The sequence below is a fragment of the Paroedura picta genome, chromosome 2, assembly GCF_049243985.1.
Source record: "Paroedura picta isolate Pp20150507F chromosome 2, Ppicta_v3.0, whole genome shotgun sequence".
Classification (NCBI taxonomy): Eukaryota; Metazoa; Chordata; class Lepidosauria; order Squamata; family Gekkonidae; genus Paroedura; species Paroedura picta.
In genome coordinates this window covers 136185203-136201514 of record NC_135370.1, presented here as the reverse complement: position 1 = coordinate 136201514, position 16312 = coordinate 136185203, and the positions used below count along the sequence as shown (strand labels likewise).

General features: G+C 40.2%; 1 protein-coding gene across 1 annotated transcript in view; it reads left to right on the top strand.

Annotated features, from left to right (window-relative positions):
- The window catches only part of ARHGAP11A (Rho GTPase activating protein 11A), a 48390-nt gene extending 32359 nt beyond the window's left edge, over window positions 1-16031 (top strand). The window contains exons 15-18 of the mRNA XM_077319097.1: window positions 1503-1652; window positions 4054-4166; window positions 9224-9277; window positions 14794-16031. Coding sequence (XP_077175212.1) covers window positions 1503-1652; window positions 4054-4166; window positions 9224-9277; window positions 14794-14889 — 413 coding nt within the window. The 3' untranslated portion in view covers window positions 14890-16031. The remainder of the gene's footprint in view (window positions 1-1502; window positions 1653-4053; window positions 4167-9223; window positions 9278-14793) is intronic.
- The last annotated feature ends 281 nt before the right edge of the window (window positions 16032-16312 follow it).

Here is a 16312-nt window from a genome sequence, read left to right as displayed (position 1 = left end):
GGCTCTCCAGATTAGAGGCCACTACTCTTAACCACTACACCAAGCTGGCTCTTCACAGGTTGCCAAAGTGGAACTAGATCCGAGAGCTGTGATAACAATTAACTGAACACTGCTTGGTGGTGAGTGAGCTGAGGCCAGCACGAGGATAGTTGTCTATACAGTTGATTGTCCTCTTCTATACACTGTCCCTTCCTTTGTATTCTCTCCTGTCTGTTGTTATCAATGTAATCAGGAGGACAGTCTCCTGTTAACTGTCCTGGTTTTACAGTGCACCATGTTTATAATGTGTTATTTTGATTCTGGAACTTCACTGTCAAGTAAGCTTTAATGTCAAATGTACAATACCAGAATTAATGGTGTGTTTAGATTACTGTCTGCAATATACCAGTCAGTACTTTGTTTCTGCCACTCCAGTCCTTTACAAGGTAAACAGTGCATGAAGGTTTATAAGGAATACAATTTGCAAACACTATAAAATCACTCAAAAGTACAAAAATAAGGCATTAAAATCAGGGGTTTATTGACTCTGTCTTTTGGGAGAATTGAAGCAGCAGAAGGGAGGGGGACTGAACTGAAGGAAACAATAATGTGTATTAGTATAAAAGATTGCTTTGTATTTAGTCCAGGGAAATTTTGGCAGACAATTGAAATGTTAACTATATACATACAGTAAATAACTATATATAGAGACTGTGAAGTACCTTTTTTTTCTTAGTGGGCAGAGTTCTGATGCAAAGAGATCTGTACAGTGTAGAGAAACTGACTTGATGGTGGCTTATGGGCTCTCTTTTTCAAACTAAGTGGAAAATATAGATAGCCATAGCAAAATACTTTGGGGGAAATGGTACAGAACAATTAAATCCTGGTTTCAGGCCCATAAAACAGCAAACATTTGAAGGACTTGTTTTTATGTTCGTATAAAGATCATGTGGTTGGAGTCGGCTCCAAATTGTATCTTTAGATGTAGCACTTAGGACATAACTGCACTGCATATTTGTATTGGGTTTTTACCAATTCAAATGTTATAGTTTTGGTCAGCTTATCTTTGGCTTTGTGATTTGATGAAGGTGCTGAAATTTTTGTGTTAGAGAGCCCAAGCCTCCCTCCCATAAATGGAGCTTTCAGGTTTTCTTGTTGAGAGAGAATATCTATGAACACAATTCCAACTATTTAGGGCCCACTGTAATCTCTCAAGAGACCCTCTACTGCAGTAGGACAAATTGATACCTCGGATGAGAACATTAGCCATCTTGACCATCCCCACAGTTCTGTAGTAGTACTGCAAAGGAAGGAGGAGCATCTGGGGCTACTTTAAAAATTGGGATTGAGAAGAGAAGAAGCCCCATTTCTTCTGTAACTGTTGAAAAGTGAAAAAGAGAAAGTTGGGTGGCAATCCTAAGAATCCTAAGAAGTCCTGCTGTTGGAAACATAACCAGAAATCTTGAGTTGCAAAGTTTTTATCTTGTTACCATATATATGATTTTTGTCTTTATCTTTGTTAGGTGGTGCACATGAAGGTCTGCAACACTTAGGCCCATATGGAAATATACCAAACATTGTTGCTGAGTTAACTGGTGACAACATCCCTAAAGATTTTAGTGAAGATCAGGGATATCCTGATCCTCCAAATCCTTGCCCAGTTGGGAAAACAGGTAAGTTGCAAGATGTGTAGTGCAGTTTTGTAATTTCCATTTCATTGTGTCTGAGGCCTTGAATAAAATTGTGTTGGTCTTAAAGGTGCCACTCAAACTTTGCTCTGTTGCTTCAGACTCAACTACTCACCTGAATCAATCCAAAATAGAGTTACACATTTAAAAGTCCATTACCTTGAAGAACTTTATTATGTGTATTAAAGGCATAGGGGTTTGCGTGCTTTTGCATTAAAAATAAATTTAAATTCTACACAAAAATAACCAAAATCCAAATAAGAAAATATGTACATTTTCTTTATTTTGCACAATTCATTCTTCTTCCAAGATGTTTTCTCATCTTTTTTTTTTTAAGTGACTTTTTCCTTTTTGCAAAGAGAGAAACAAAAATAAAGAAAGTTATGGACATTGGAGTTAGGGTTGCCAACTCTGTTTTGGGAAATTCCTGATTATTTAAGGGTGGAGCCTGGGAAGTTTAGTGAGAGAAGGAACTTCAACATGGTATCATGCCTTAAAGTCCATCTTGTAAAGCAGCGATTTTCTCCAGGGGGACTAGTCTCTCTAGTCAGGTGATGAGCTGTAATTCCAAGGATCCCCAGTCCCATCTGGAGGCTGGCACCCCTGTGTGGCAAGAGAAGTGTCCATGGTTTCGGTTGGTTTCCTTGTTCAAGCTGATCTCTCAGTACTATATTCCCCAATGTTTCCCAGGGTCTCCCAGTTTTCAGTAGCAGCTTTTCAGGTGGTACAAGAAGTGGTAGAAGATAGGCGGAAACAAGAAAGATCTGTTCCATTAACAGAACTCTTTCTGAACCATCTCTAAGATTCCATGTAATATCCCTTCCTTGCCCCAAACCCTAGCTTAAAAGTTCCACTAGGTTTGGAATTATTACCTAGAACCCCTTTCAGAGAAAAAAATGAGAATCTACAACATTAAAAAGATGGAATTTGACTAAAGGGACAGCTGTTTAATTAGATTTCTTCTTGAATAGAAGTTACCATGTACTTTTGAAAAGGTGACAATATGATTATTCCATCAGGTACCTTGACTCAGACAAGAATCAATGTTTTCAGCTCCAGGTTGCGAAACATTACTGACAGTTTGGATGAAATTTTCCGATGTGATACAAGTCACAAGATCCTTGTGGTGTCTATAGCAGTAGATTTCCATAGAAATAGCATCTGTATTTTCTTTTCAGCCACTCAACTTTTAAAAATCTGAGTATAGACTTAGATCTCTTTCATTCAGTTGTAATTTTTTCCTCCTATTTGTTTATCCCAATAGACTCTGTTAGTGGTTAAGACCCCAAGATTGAAATCATGACTCCAGTGGAGTTATTCTATTTAAAAAAGGTTTCCGACCTCTTTTCTTTGTCCTTGATTTAAAAATACAGCAAAAAATGATGGTGTCTCAGCTAAGATGATGCATTCAGATATGAAAATTGAGAGCATTCCTCAGAAACTGCTGCTGTCAATGTAAAGCTACCCTCTTTCATGGCTGCATTCTCAATGAAGATCATATCTTACTAGTTTTTGAGCATAGCGGTTTCAGAGATTTAAATATAAACTTCAGTCTGTGCCTAAGTAGGTACTATAAAAATGTATTATATGCTAAACCTATTTGAGAACTTCCTCAGTGAGGTTTGTGGACTGACTTACTGACTTACTGAAAGACTTTTCTATTTTATGCCACCTTGTAGGGCTGCTAGATTTGAACACTTGAAAGCCATGACCCAAAAGCTCCCAAACTAAATAATATGGTGTTGCAATATCAATGAAATGATTAGTCTTATTGCTTAACAATAAGTGGGAAGAAGACTGGATCAACTCGTATGTGTGTTGAAGTTCATGGAAGTATCCAAAAATATTCGGATTCCACTTCTACCCAGTAATTACTATCGGGAAATGATTCACTGACCAATAATAGTTATTGTCCTATTATTCCCAAGGAAATAGACTTCAAATCTCTCCCATTATTCCCCCCCCTCCTTTGGCATTTTTTTTACTTGGGTATTTCCAAGTAGGGTCATGAGAAAAAATCTTATTATGGTAGTTTTGCCCTTGCAACAAAATAAGAGTTGTAAATATGCTTTTTAAATGTTAAGAAACTACAGAATAGTGGTATTAGAGCAGCTATACAACCAACAAGTTCGTATGAGTACAAATACAAACTCTGGCTAAATTTATGAATAACAGTTTGTTCCAACTGCTCATTAACCTATGATCCTACTGGAAGTCATTGATTTAACTTATTTTAAGAGATTGTTGAAATCACAAAAAAGTACTCAAGAGAGTTATTCTAATCTCCCATCTTTGATGATGAAATTCATTGCATTTGTTCTTGATGTGAAGTTCTTCATTATTACAAGTTGTAATGGAACTCAGACTTCACCCAATGTTTTTGCAGTTGATGATGGATGTCTCGAAAACACACCTGACACAGCACAATTCAGCAAAGAATACCAGCTTCACCAACACCTGTTTGATCCAGAACATGACTATCCCAGCATGGGCAAATGGGTCTGTAACTCTCTTTGCTTTGTAGGTTTCCAAGTAACCGTTGTGTCAGTTAAATATGATATGGCCAAAGTAGCAAGGAAGGGGTTCTCTGTCAGTAAATTTTAACAGACTCTTTCTCCTAGAAGACTTTGATTCTGAAAGAAGCACACACCAGGGGATTGATTTACCAAAACCATTCTGCCAAGGATATAATAGATCTGGGCATAGATATTAAAGCCTCTGATGCACAAAATCAGTATCTTTAACCGCTCCTGTGGTTAAATAAAAGGGTAAGGCCACCTGGGGAGGAGTTAGGGCGGGCCCTGTCCAGGATAAAAACTCAGAGGGCCCAATCAGGAGCTGCAAAGCGGCTCCTGATTGGGCCCTCCGAGTGTCCATCCAGGGCCAAGCAGCCAATGGGGAGGCACGCAAAGCGCCTTCCTATTGGCCCCTCACCAGGACAGACCAAAATTCCATTCACCCAGCCCAGTCTGGCTGCCAGTCTGCTCCTGACCACCGCAGGGAGAGGAGGTCAGTAGGGTTGCCAAGGAGGATGAGAACAGAGGCTTGGACAGGCTGCACCAGCCCTTTTTGCCCCAAGGCTTTCCTAACTGTCAAGTCCAACTGTAAATTGCCTCAGAACCCTGACAGAGCTGGCAGGAGGCTGCAGAGTGCGCTCCCTCCCCCTCCCTCCCTTCAGGCCTGCTGTGAAGGAGCTTCTGACAGGCCCTGACTAAGGGGAGGGAGGCCTTTCCAAGAGCAACGAAGGGGAGCCTGAGGCCCTTCCTTTTGAGGGTGGGGGGGGGACTTCCCCTTCTGCCAAACAGTTGGCTGACAGGGAGGCCACAGAAAAGCCCCTTTTCACTTAAAATACTGCTCTGGTTAGACACAGCCAAGCCATGCGTCTTTCTTCTTTGCAACTCTCTGCAGGTTTGAGGCCACTGCACAGCATTATTCTGCAGAGGAAACTGGCTTTTTTGTCTCCTGTTTCATCTGCACAACAACCCTGTGCAGTAGGCCTCAACATTCAACCCCATGCCCTTACAGACAGGACAACTCCTCCCCTTCCTCTTCCCACTGCCAAGCTCTAGCGCCCGTTGCATTCTTGGAGACAACGGGCTTTGCCCCTAGTCTCAGATAAGCAACATAGATAGCTTGGGGGAAAAAAGATTTCTACTTCAAAGGTTTGAGATCAGCTTAACACTGCTTAATAGCTATCCATGGCTGGTTACTGATAGATACTTTTGCTTGGCAGTTCTTACTGTAGTCATAATATAATGGCTCCTTGATTACAACAGTAATGTTTTAATTGGCGATTGTGAGTCCAGAGCCTGCTCAAAAATGGGAAGGGGGTAAACAAACCCAATCCTTATCCATGGTTCCTCTATATATTTGTGAAACTCCCTTGTGAGTGGAGCATGTCCGGGGTGTCCAAGTTGAACATGAGCCAATCAGGGTGCGACCCTGATTGGGCCGGCCCCTACACTCACCTCCCTCACAGGGGGCCTATTATAGGGAGAGGAAGGGAAGGTGATTTTAAACTGCTTAGAGACACCTGAGGCCTGCTGGGTGACTGTGGACCATTCCCAGTTCTCTCAGAGCTCTCAGCCCCATTTCTCACACAGGGTGACTGTTATGGGGAGAGGAAGGGAAGAGCGCTTTTAAACTGCTTAGAGACACCTGAGGCCTGTTGGGTGACTGTGGGCCATTCCCAGTTCTCTCAGACCTCTCACAGCCCCACATCCCTCACAGGTTGTCTATTGTGGGGAGAGGAAGGGAAAAGGTGTTTGTAAACTGCTTTGAGACTCCTTTGAGTAGTAAACAGCAGGGTACAAAAACTCAGCTCTTCTTCTAAAGGGCAACAGTGAAAGAAGCATGTGGGCACATAACATATCAACAGTAAAATAAAATGGAGACAGAAGGATTAGGGCCACAGAACTAGGAGGAATTGGTTGACATGTAATCTCCCCCTAAGAATAGTCTCCAGTCTGATTTTCCCTTCACATATCTGAGGACATGGCTCTGGAAAGCTTATCTGTAACCACTATGCCACAATTCCCAAAGGTCAGTCCTCTCCCACACTTAACCAACATTCCAAACCACGGGTTCTTGACACCCATCTCTCCACATCCACACCCTCATTTGTCACCACACCACACACATATTCAACCCCCTTAGACTGGACAACCCCTCCCCTTACTCTTCCCAATGCCAATCTCTATCTTAATCACTCTCTTCCTTTCTACCTCCCTCTCTTTGCTATTTTCCTACCCCCCCCCGCTAGAGCCCGTCGTATCAGCTACAATGGACTTTAATTTTAGTAAATAAATAAATCAATTTAGATTTATAACCACAATTACTGAATTTATATTAAAATATTAGACCTGTTTGAGGCAGCTCACAAAGTAAAACACATTAAAATAATAAAAAACAGGCTTAGGCAGGTAGCTGTAGAGAAAGTGGCCCTGCTTTTTCTGTGTGTTTACTCAGGGGCCTCATGCACTTGTGGACTCCTGCCTTGGTGCCCACCTAGTGATTTTAGAAATTGGACAGGGCCAGTTGGAGCTTTCACCTAGCAGAATTTCTGATTGGCTTTTAGAGATCTGATAAGCTGCATATTTTTTAAAAGTTGCTTTGGCAGCAGCTCCTGCCACTACACAAGGAAATTTACTGTATGACTGGAAATAAGTTGTGCATATGCAAGAAAACATTTTAAAATGATATTTCCATTTTAAAAGGCTGGATGACTGTCTGACTCTAACAGGTGGTCTCAGAACAGGTCCTCTGCCTGAATCAAAGCACTTAGCCACTAGAGGATCCTTATCAGAGCAGGATATCCCAGGCTCTGCTCAGAGACAAATCTGTTCTAGGTCCTGACAGACTTAACCAGGGGAAATTGGGAACAGAAGGGTTAAAATGGCATGAAATGAATTGTTTCTGTGCAAATCTCAGAAGCATTGTGAGCTTCACATCAGTCCAGCCATAACAATGTGCTGTTAAGTCCTGATTAATACTATTAAATCTGTTGTTAAATTTTAATTCAGAATTTTTTTTATTTAGCATTTATTTATGCTACAATAAATCTCTTACTTTGAGATACCATAGAACCCTTTTTTGCTTATAAATGACAGTAATTTTAACAACAATTACATTTTAGTTCATCCACAGAGTTATGACCCCTTTCAGTGAGTTAATATTATAAATTATATTAATATTATAAATGTAATATTAAAGAAATCTAAAATAAGAATGACTTTATACCAAGAAACTGTATCTTGTTTTGTGTAAACCCATGTTGTGCTTTTATGAATTAATATTTGCATATACCCTGCTTGGCAGCAGAATACTTTGTACCAGCCTGTATAGGGGAACTCAAGATGCTCATTATCTCACCAAAAGCCTATATTCTCAATTTGTTGGGACTTGCTGTAATTTCAGATTTACCATCATTGCATGTATAAAGTCTTATATCAGATTTCATAACCTTATCTGCACTCTGCTGCCCAGTATATTTAAACATTAGTTACAGTCTTAAAATATCTTCAGACAAAACAAAATCTGATCTTTGCAGGCTGGATTTTTTCAAGTTGCAATCTTTAAGCTTTTACAGCAGCGCAGCTTTTTAAAATAAAGTCTAGAACCTTCTTTTAAAGAAGATTGTTGGATAAAATTGTATGTTAAGAGAACTGTGATGTTCTACTTTCCAGAGAAAAACATCTATGATTCTTTGTTAGTGTTCTGTTGAAGCTTTCCCATGTGTAAATGTGAACAGACTGCTATAGTCAGGAAAGTCTATCCTTGGGTAGATTTCATTTTCCTTCCTTTGTTTCTCAGCTCAGCTGAAATAGCTGAGGTCAGACAACAGATATGTCATGTGAACTTGAGATTTAAATTAATATGAAAAACACTAAACAGACCGCATTTAGCCTTCTAAAACATTCATTCCATACCATGCAAAGGTTTTGGTTTAGAAGTAAATGCTGTTCATTTCTCTCTTGCATTACTTCATGGTAGTATAGATAACCAATTCATAGCCATTTCCTTGTACAGCCTTCAATTTCGTACAATACAGGTCTTCTTAAAACATTTTCCCTGTTTTCTTAACTTGGGGGGGGTCCACAGAATAATCTCAATGGAAATAAAATCTGTTAAGCATGTGTCTGAAGTTCTAGACCTGATATGAGCTTACTGTATCCATGAAATATAGTCCATGAAATATAGTCGTATGTAGAAACATTTATAAAGCTGTGGTCATAGTAATCTCTCTTGCTCTCATTTTTGTACAACTCTTCTGTGTGCCAAAGCAATTTTTGGCTGTTTTTAAAAGGTTCACTCTATTTAAAAGTTATGGAGCGAACTGTTTTATTTCAAAAATGAAATTTTATTATGGTACTATTTAAACGAGGGAAGGGAGAGGCACTGAAAGGACTGCAAACAGAATTTCTTTGCAATGACTGCGTTTAACAGATTGAATGAAATACGGAAATCAACAGTGGAGCTGATAAGGTAAGAAACATTGGAAATAAGGTAAAAATCATAGGGAATATGTACACAAAGTACATCATAAGAGTTTCTTCGCACTGGAAATTCTAGTCTTCTTGAAGTTTTAATGTGATATATGAGGCTGCTTTATATAGAGTCAGACCCTTTGCATATCAGTCCCACTAACCTCTTAGATCTTTCTTATCCTTGATACCTGAGAGCTTATTAGCCAGAGATGGAACTTAGAATAACATGCAAGCAAAGTATGTGCTCTACAACTGAGCTCTTTTTCCACTCTGACTTTTCTCTTGCTAAGATGGATAAGATTAAAACCATCGTGCAACTTAAAATCATCATATATTCCTGTTCCTATAATGGTTGATGACACTGAGAATCCCAAAAGAATAGCAAAATATTTTATTAATAGCTGCAGTAATTCAAATGTTTTCTTGTGGTTTATCTTTCCAACAACATGACATTCTCTTCTAAACTTCTTTCCAGAATCTTCATATGCTAATATTTAGATGGCACAGTCTTGCTTGAACAGAGGAGTTTGAAAATTTGATCCATACTTGTATTTTTTTTCTTTCTTTCAGAATAAGAATTTACTATTTGAGAAAATGAAGGGTGGACCTAAAAGAAAGAAAAGGGTAATTTTCATAACACAACTTGTTTTCATTTCTGAGTCTTAGTGCAGGATCAGTCAAGAATGCAAAGTAAAATCAGATTGTTGAAATTACTCTGACTAGTACATCTGTATTAAAACCTAGAGCTACACTTTGCTTCAAGAGAATGTTTGTGATAAGCAGTGTACTTTTAGCCAGAGTTATTTGTTATGTTTCCCAGTGTTCAGATAATTGAAGCACATTTTTTTAAATTCTCCTAAAGGTGAAGACACACTTCACTCTTAGACTCTAAAACATTTACTTTTAGAGTTTAGAACTAAGGTGTTTTGTATATGTTACTACTTGAGATGTGTTGCCTTGGGGCAGGTGTTTCCTCTGCCTCTGTGCTAAGGTGACCAGATTGTCCCACTTTTGGAGGGACATCTGGGGGCACCTGGAAAATTGTATATTACAATACTATTTTTGTATTTTATGTGTTCTTTGAAATTATTTGTCGCTCCATATAGACCAAATTTTTAATCAAGAACCCCCCCCCCCCCCGGTCAATGGTGTTCTGCTTTACCAATGTTAAAATCTGGTCACCTTACTCTGTGCATCAGACATGATTATCCAGTTATCGGCAGTAGAAATACATGGCAGAATTGCCTGACCCAACAAAGGCTAAACTGAAGGAAGCAAAATTAGATCAATAAATCATGCAGTGATATAGCAGAAACTCCTTTATCTGAGAGTACATTGGTCTGACAGAAGACCTTAATTTTTAAGTATAATTTATACTTATATATATACTTATATATAATCATGGTACACTAAAGTGGAATGTATTATAAACTCTGTCAATCTGTATGATACCATTTTAAACCGTGGATGTGTAGTAGCATCCAAAGATTGCAGTATCCAGCATTTTACACACCTTTGATTCCTTTTACACAAGCATTAGCATTAGTTGCTACTAATTTCATATTCCTATAGACTTTTAAGTGTTTCAGGTTGCACCTATCAGTATTCTCTAGTAAATAACAGCAAATCACTGTATGCAGGTAGCATATGAAGTGTAGCAAGCATTGTGTGGTGCTAAAGTGCTAGGCTGACACATCTAATATGTGGCTAAAGAATATGAGAGCCCTGCTGGATCAGACCATCTAGCCTAGCATCCTGTTTTACACAGTGGCTAAGCAGTTATCCTGGAGAGCTGACGAAGAGGGTATAGAGGCTAAGACTTCTGAATTATATTGTTAGCAAAAGGATATTCATATTCTTCCTTTTTCTGTTTACACATAAATATCAACAGAAACATTGTCTTCACAGTGATCCCACAAAGAGCTGTCTATTACTCATCATGCTTTCTTAAATATCTTATAATAATATTGTCCTGTCAGAGAAGGGATATAATTTAGTTTGAACAGAAGCCTATTTATTGTTTCAATTATTGAAGAGGAAAGGGGGCGTGAGCACTCATGTCTACAAACCAGAAGTTCATGAAGCTTTTCTCCATGGCTGACCAAGATGAGTCAGACTTATCAGGCAGAAGAACTGGAGGCATCATTAATAGGCAGGAAATAGGCATTAGGTATATTTTTATGACTGGGTAGCCATAATTGTACATAGATACATTCAGTACAATCCTAAACAGAGTTACATCTAGGATTGCCAGCTCTGGGCTGGGAAATTCCTAGGACTCTCAAGGAGAAGCCTGGTGAGTGGGGCGTGAGGGAGGGAAGAGACTTTAGAGATGTATTAATGCCATGGAGTCCAGACTCAAATCAACCATTTTCTCCAGAGGAACTGATCTCAGTCTGCAGATCAGTTGTTATTCTGGTAGATCGCTAGGCTTTACCTGGGAGTTGGCATCACTAGTTATTTCCTTCTAAGTCCTGATGTCTGTCTGATACTGTTCTATACATAGTTTAAACCCATTACTGCGGGTCCTATCCTCTGCTACCAACAGGAACCTTTCCCTGCCCTCCTGTAATTGACAACCATTCAAATACTTAAAGACAGCAATCATGTCCCCCCTCATCCTCCTTTTCTCCAGGCTAAACATTCCCCACTGCTTTTACTCATAGGGCCTGGATTCTAGGTCCCTTGATCATCCTTGTTGGCTTCCTCTGCAGCCTCTCAATTTTGTCTATATCCTTTTTGAAGTGAGGCCTCCAGAACTGCAGACGGTACTTCAGGTGCACTCTGATCAAGGATGTATACAGTGGGAAGATGACGTGATTTTGATGTGATGCCTCTGTCGATACACCTCAAGACTGTTTACACACATGCCAGGATGCAGGCTGGAGTTTTAGTTGTGGCAGGTTGCTCTACCTCTTCCTGCACCCACATGGGACCGCATTTGGCCCAGTGCACTTCACCCGCCCCCGATTTGTACTCCTGCATGGGAGCTGGGGCAAAAAAGTTCCCATTGTATAAATGGTTCAAGACAGCATTTGCTGTCTTTACTGCTGCATCACACTGTCTGCTCATATAGGCCTATTATGCACGGCAGCTGAAACGGCGGCATGGAGAACACAGAGGAGGAAGAAGCGAAGCAAACCGCTTATGCACGGGACGGAACACAACGGCGGCAAAACCCAGAGTATCCGATTATGCATGCAGCTACTCTGGAGCCGCTTCTGGTTGTGCGCTGGTCCCGAGAAGCTCCACTTTCTTCCGCATCTCGCTAACACGGCTTTTTCGGCGGCATACGTTGACTCTGCGCCCGGTTGCCGCCCGCAGCATGCATAATTGGTGATTTTAGCTGCCGCCATTACACCCTGAATGTGGACCTCCCACTCAGTGTATAATGGGCCATTTAGCTTACAGTCTACAAGTACCCCAAAATCTCATTCACACACACTGCTACCCACAAGTGCCATCCAGTATGCATGCTTCTCATTTTTGTGGCCCTGATATAGGACTCTACACTTCTCTTTATTGTTCTCATCATGTTCTCATTTGCTCACATTTCTGGCAAGTTCAGATCTCGCTGAACTCTATATCTTCTGGGATATTCACTACTCTTCCTGATTTGGTGTCATCTACAAATTTAGTGAGTAGTCCCACACTGGAATACAGTGTTCGGAATGCCTACCCCTTGGCACCTCTCCTTTACTTGACATTAACTGATGTCATTTGCATTGCCTGGGCCCCACGGAAAAGAAGCCCTCAAGAGATTTCACCAGACTTTTCAATAACTTCCATTGCAACATTAATCTAATTATGAATTACTCTACCCAAGAAATAAACTTTCTAGATACCACAGTATGGATACACAAGGGATACTTAAGAAATGCATTATACCAGAAACTGACAGATGGGCAAATATATCTACATGCCTCCAGCTACCACCCCAATCACATCAAGCCATCTACTGTGTATAACCAAGCCCTACGCTATATTTACACCTCCTCCAACCCTCAGGCAGAGATACACACTTAGAGGATCTATAGGCTCTCTCAACCTCACCCACCTCACAGGGTGTCTGTTGTGGGGAGAGGAAAGGGAAGGTGACTGTAAGCCGCTTTGAGACTCCTTGGGGTAGAGAAAAGTGGCATATAAGAGCCAACTCTTCTTCTTCTTCTTCTTCTTCTTCTTCTTCTTCTTCTTCTTCTTCTTCTTCTTCTTCTTCTTCTTCTTCTTCTTCTTCTTCTTCTTCAGCAGACATTTTTGCACCACAATATCCTTAAAAAAGGTAAAGGTATCCCCTGTGCAAGCACCGAGTCATGTCTGACCCTTACCGTTTACCTCCCAGCAAGCTGGATACACATTTTATCGACCTCGGAAGAATGGACGGCTGAGTCAACCGTGAGCCAGCTGCTGGGATCAAACTCCCAGCCTCATGGGCAGAGCTTCAGACTGCATGTCTGCTGCCTTACCACTCTGCGCCACAAGAGGCTCTATAATATCCTACTTGTGTGATAATTGGAAAGGCCAAAATGTTACCCAGGGACAGATTGTCACAAGATAAGCCCAAAGAATATGACAACAGAACCTCCCTAGTCGTCACCTAGCTCACAACTCAAGCCAGTTCAATATATTATTAATGACCTGTGCTGGATAGTTACAGTTGCCTCACATAGACACTGGGGGAGGGGCGACCTTTCCTTGCTTATAGACGGCATGCTAACCTATAATAACTTATCATCTGCAATGATAAACTACTTAACAGTAACAAGGCTTCAAGGCCTGCAACAAACCTAATATAGATCCCTGAAACATTCTTCAGGCTTCAAGAAACCTCAGAAATGGTGTGATTGTGCAGAATATGGTTGGAAAGCATAACTGTGTACATACATACACAGAGCCCCTCCTCTTCCTACCCCCTACCCCATCATTGGCCATTTTGGGAGGGGAGGGCTGGTCAACATGACCATATATGGTCATATCACCCGATAAATGATGACAAATTTATATATATATAATTTAACTCCCTCCTATTCAGGAAACCCTTCCAGGGCCAGCAATAAACCCCAGGGTTCCATGAAACCCTGGTTGAGAATCTGTGCTCTAATGTGATTTATGCTTTCATCTGTCAACAATGCCTTTCCACTTTCTACATTGCATAAACAGGCCTGTCCCTGCAACAAGGAATAAATGGACATCATTCTGGCATTAGAAACCATTTTAACCTTCCATACATATTTTGTTAGTCTTTAAGGTGCTTCTAGACTCTTGTTCTTTTCTACTGACTTAATGATTGGTGTTTTTTCAAATGGCGGAAGAGAATTCTACAATATTTTAGTGAACCGCCCTGAGAAGTCACATTAAGGGGGGGAATATAAATTGACTGAATGAAATAAATTTCTAAGAGATTTTTTTCTACTGGGATACATTTTTGTACATTAATAATTTTACACTACTAAAGTACACCACCGAGTTTTAATGAGCTGGATCCAAAATTGGCTATTCTGCTAGCAGAGGTGAGGAGGCCAATTTTGTATTGATTCATCCTACCTACTACAGACCCACAAATACACTCTTCCTAAGGTTCCTTACACAAACAGAATTTTGAAGACTTTGTGGACTCTAGTAGACAGAAATGTCCTGCCTGACCAGCTTCACTTCACTGGGAGAATTCCAATCTGATGTGTCAAAGAATTCAAAACGTTATATTGTACAGACACATTTGGGGATGGATATTGGGAACTCTGTAAAATGTATGCTTCATTTTTTTTTGTACTACTAGAGTATTGAGTTGATAATCTTAATTTGTTTCAGATTTAATGGCATGTAACAATAGAGTTATTTAATCTGGCATGCAACAGAGAGTTGTTCCATAGGGCCTTTTGATCTTTTTAAAAACCGTGTTGGGTTCTGATCTGTGTGATGTAGGCTGTGGTTGGGCTTTTGTAATTGTATTGTATTTTACTCCGTTTAGGTGGTGGTGAATTTTATATCTCAAACAATGGGAAAGCATAAAATATAAAGGATATAATTTTGGCTATGAAATGAATAAATATTAAATTTTAAGCATGTTCCAGAAGCAGATTATTTCTATTCATTTTCCTGACTGTACTTGTCATTCCTAATCTCTTTAAAAATATTTTTTTCAGAATGTAAATCCGTACCTTCAAGGACAGCGGCTAGACAATGTCGTAGCAAAAAAGTCTGTTCCACATTTTTCAGATGAAGACAAAGCGACTGAGTAAATACTGTTGAGGCTCCATTTCGTCCTTATACATAATCACCACTTCAGATCCTTATATAGCTGCTGCATGTTTATTACTTATATAATTGCCACTGAAGAGCATCTGCATTTACAACTTTTGTTCTTCTGAATAAATGAAAGCCCAGTTCTGCTTTTTGTTAAATTATGGCAATAGTTCCTTGTTGTTGTTTTTGCTTTAGGCTCATAAGCTTTAAAATAATCATTTTAATATTCAGTATGAGTTTAATGGATTTAAGAAGCAGCATGTAAAGGGAAACATGATTTAAACATTTTCCAAGTCTTGTGCTTATTTACATAATGTAATGTTTGATATTTGAGAAAAATAGTTTCTCATCAGGTTATGTTCACAGGTACTAACCCAGCTCACTATAAATGCTGAAAGTCTTGCTCGTTTGTTTTAATAAACACGGAAAGCAGTTTTCAGAATTTGCATGGAGAGGTAAATATGTTCCAGAATATCTATGAGAAATCAGCTTGTGTTGGTTGCTGTGAGTGAAATTTTAAATTAGGAATGGAGTCTACAGAGTAGAGCATTGATTTCTGATTTTATCTGCTTTCAGACCTGATACCCTTATTCAAAAAAAGTTGTTGGAGATAAAAAGTATTAAAGCATTAAGAAAAATATTTAGAAAACTACCATTTTGTATTTCCATATGGCATTTTACAAGAACAGAAGATTGTTGCCTGTTACCCTCTTGTCGTGGTTCGGTCCTTGGTGGCTTGGGAACGGGACCGAACCCCGCCATCAGAGGCGCCCGCGATCACGGAGGTAGGGCATGGTGATCATAGGCAAGCCGGCAGCTGGGCGCCCCACCCGATCGTTGAGGTGGCAATGGCCGCTAAAGAACCTCAATGTCCCCCTCCACCTTTTGACAAGGGCCCGGAGATGGCCCTTTGTTCCAGGAAAATGGGCCATCAGGAACCCCGGAAAACCTCGCATATGGGCATGAGTCATGATTGTATCAGCATGTTCCCTCCGCAAGTACTGGGTGGGGCAATACAGCCTAAGGAGGTGGGTTTTGTATAAAAGGGAGCTTCCACCTGGAGTTCGGTGGAAGCTCTTACTCCATACCAGCGGACTCCACGTTGCTGAAATAAAGCTTGTTCCTGTTGTATCGTTCACCAGGCCTGGCGTGACGTTTTCTTCAAAGGGGCACCCTGTTTTTCAGTTAGCAAGCGGGTTCCCGACACCTCTTCTGAGGCCTCACTTCTCCACTGTTGCAATCTGGCAGACGATAGCCATATGAGGCCATGTTTATCATCAACTGTATCCAGCCAGGTTTCATTCAAGCAATCCATATCCACCTTATCCACTGATATTATCTCACCTAAATGTTTGATTGTTCTGGCTATGACTGAAGGCATGAAACATGTTCAGCTAGTTCCACAGGACAGCTCCTTCG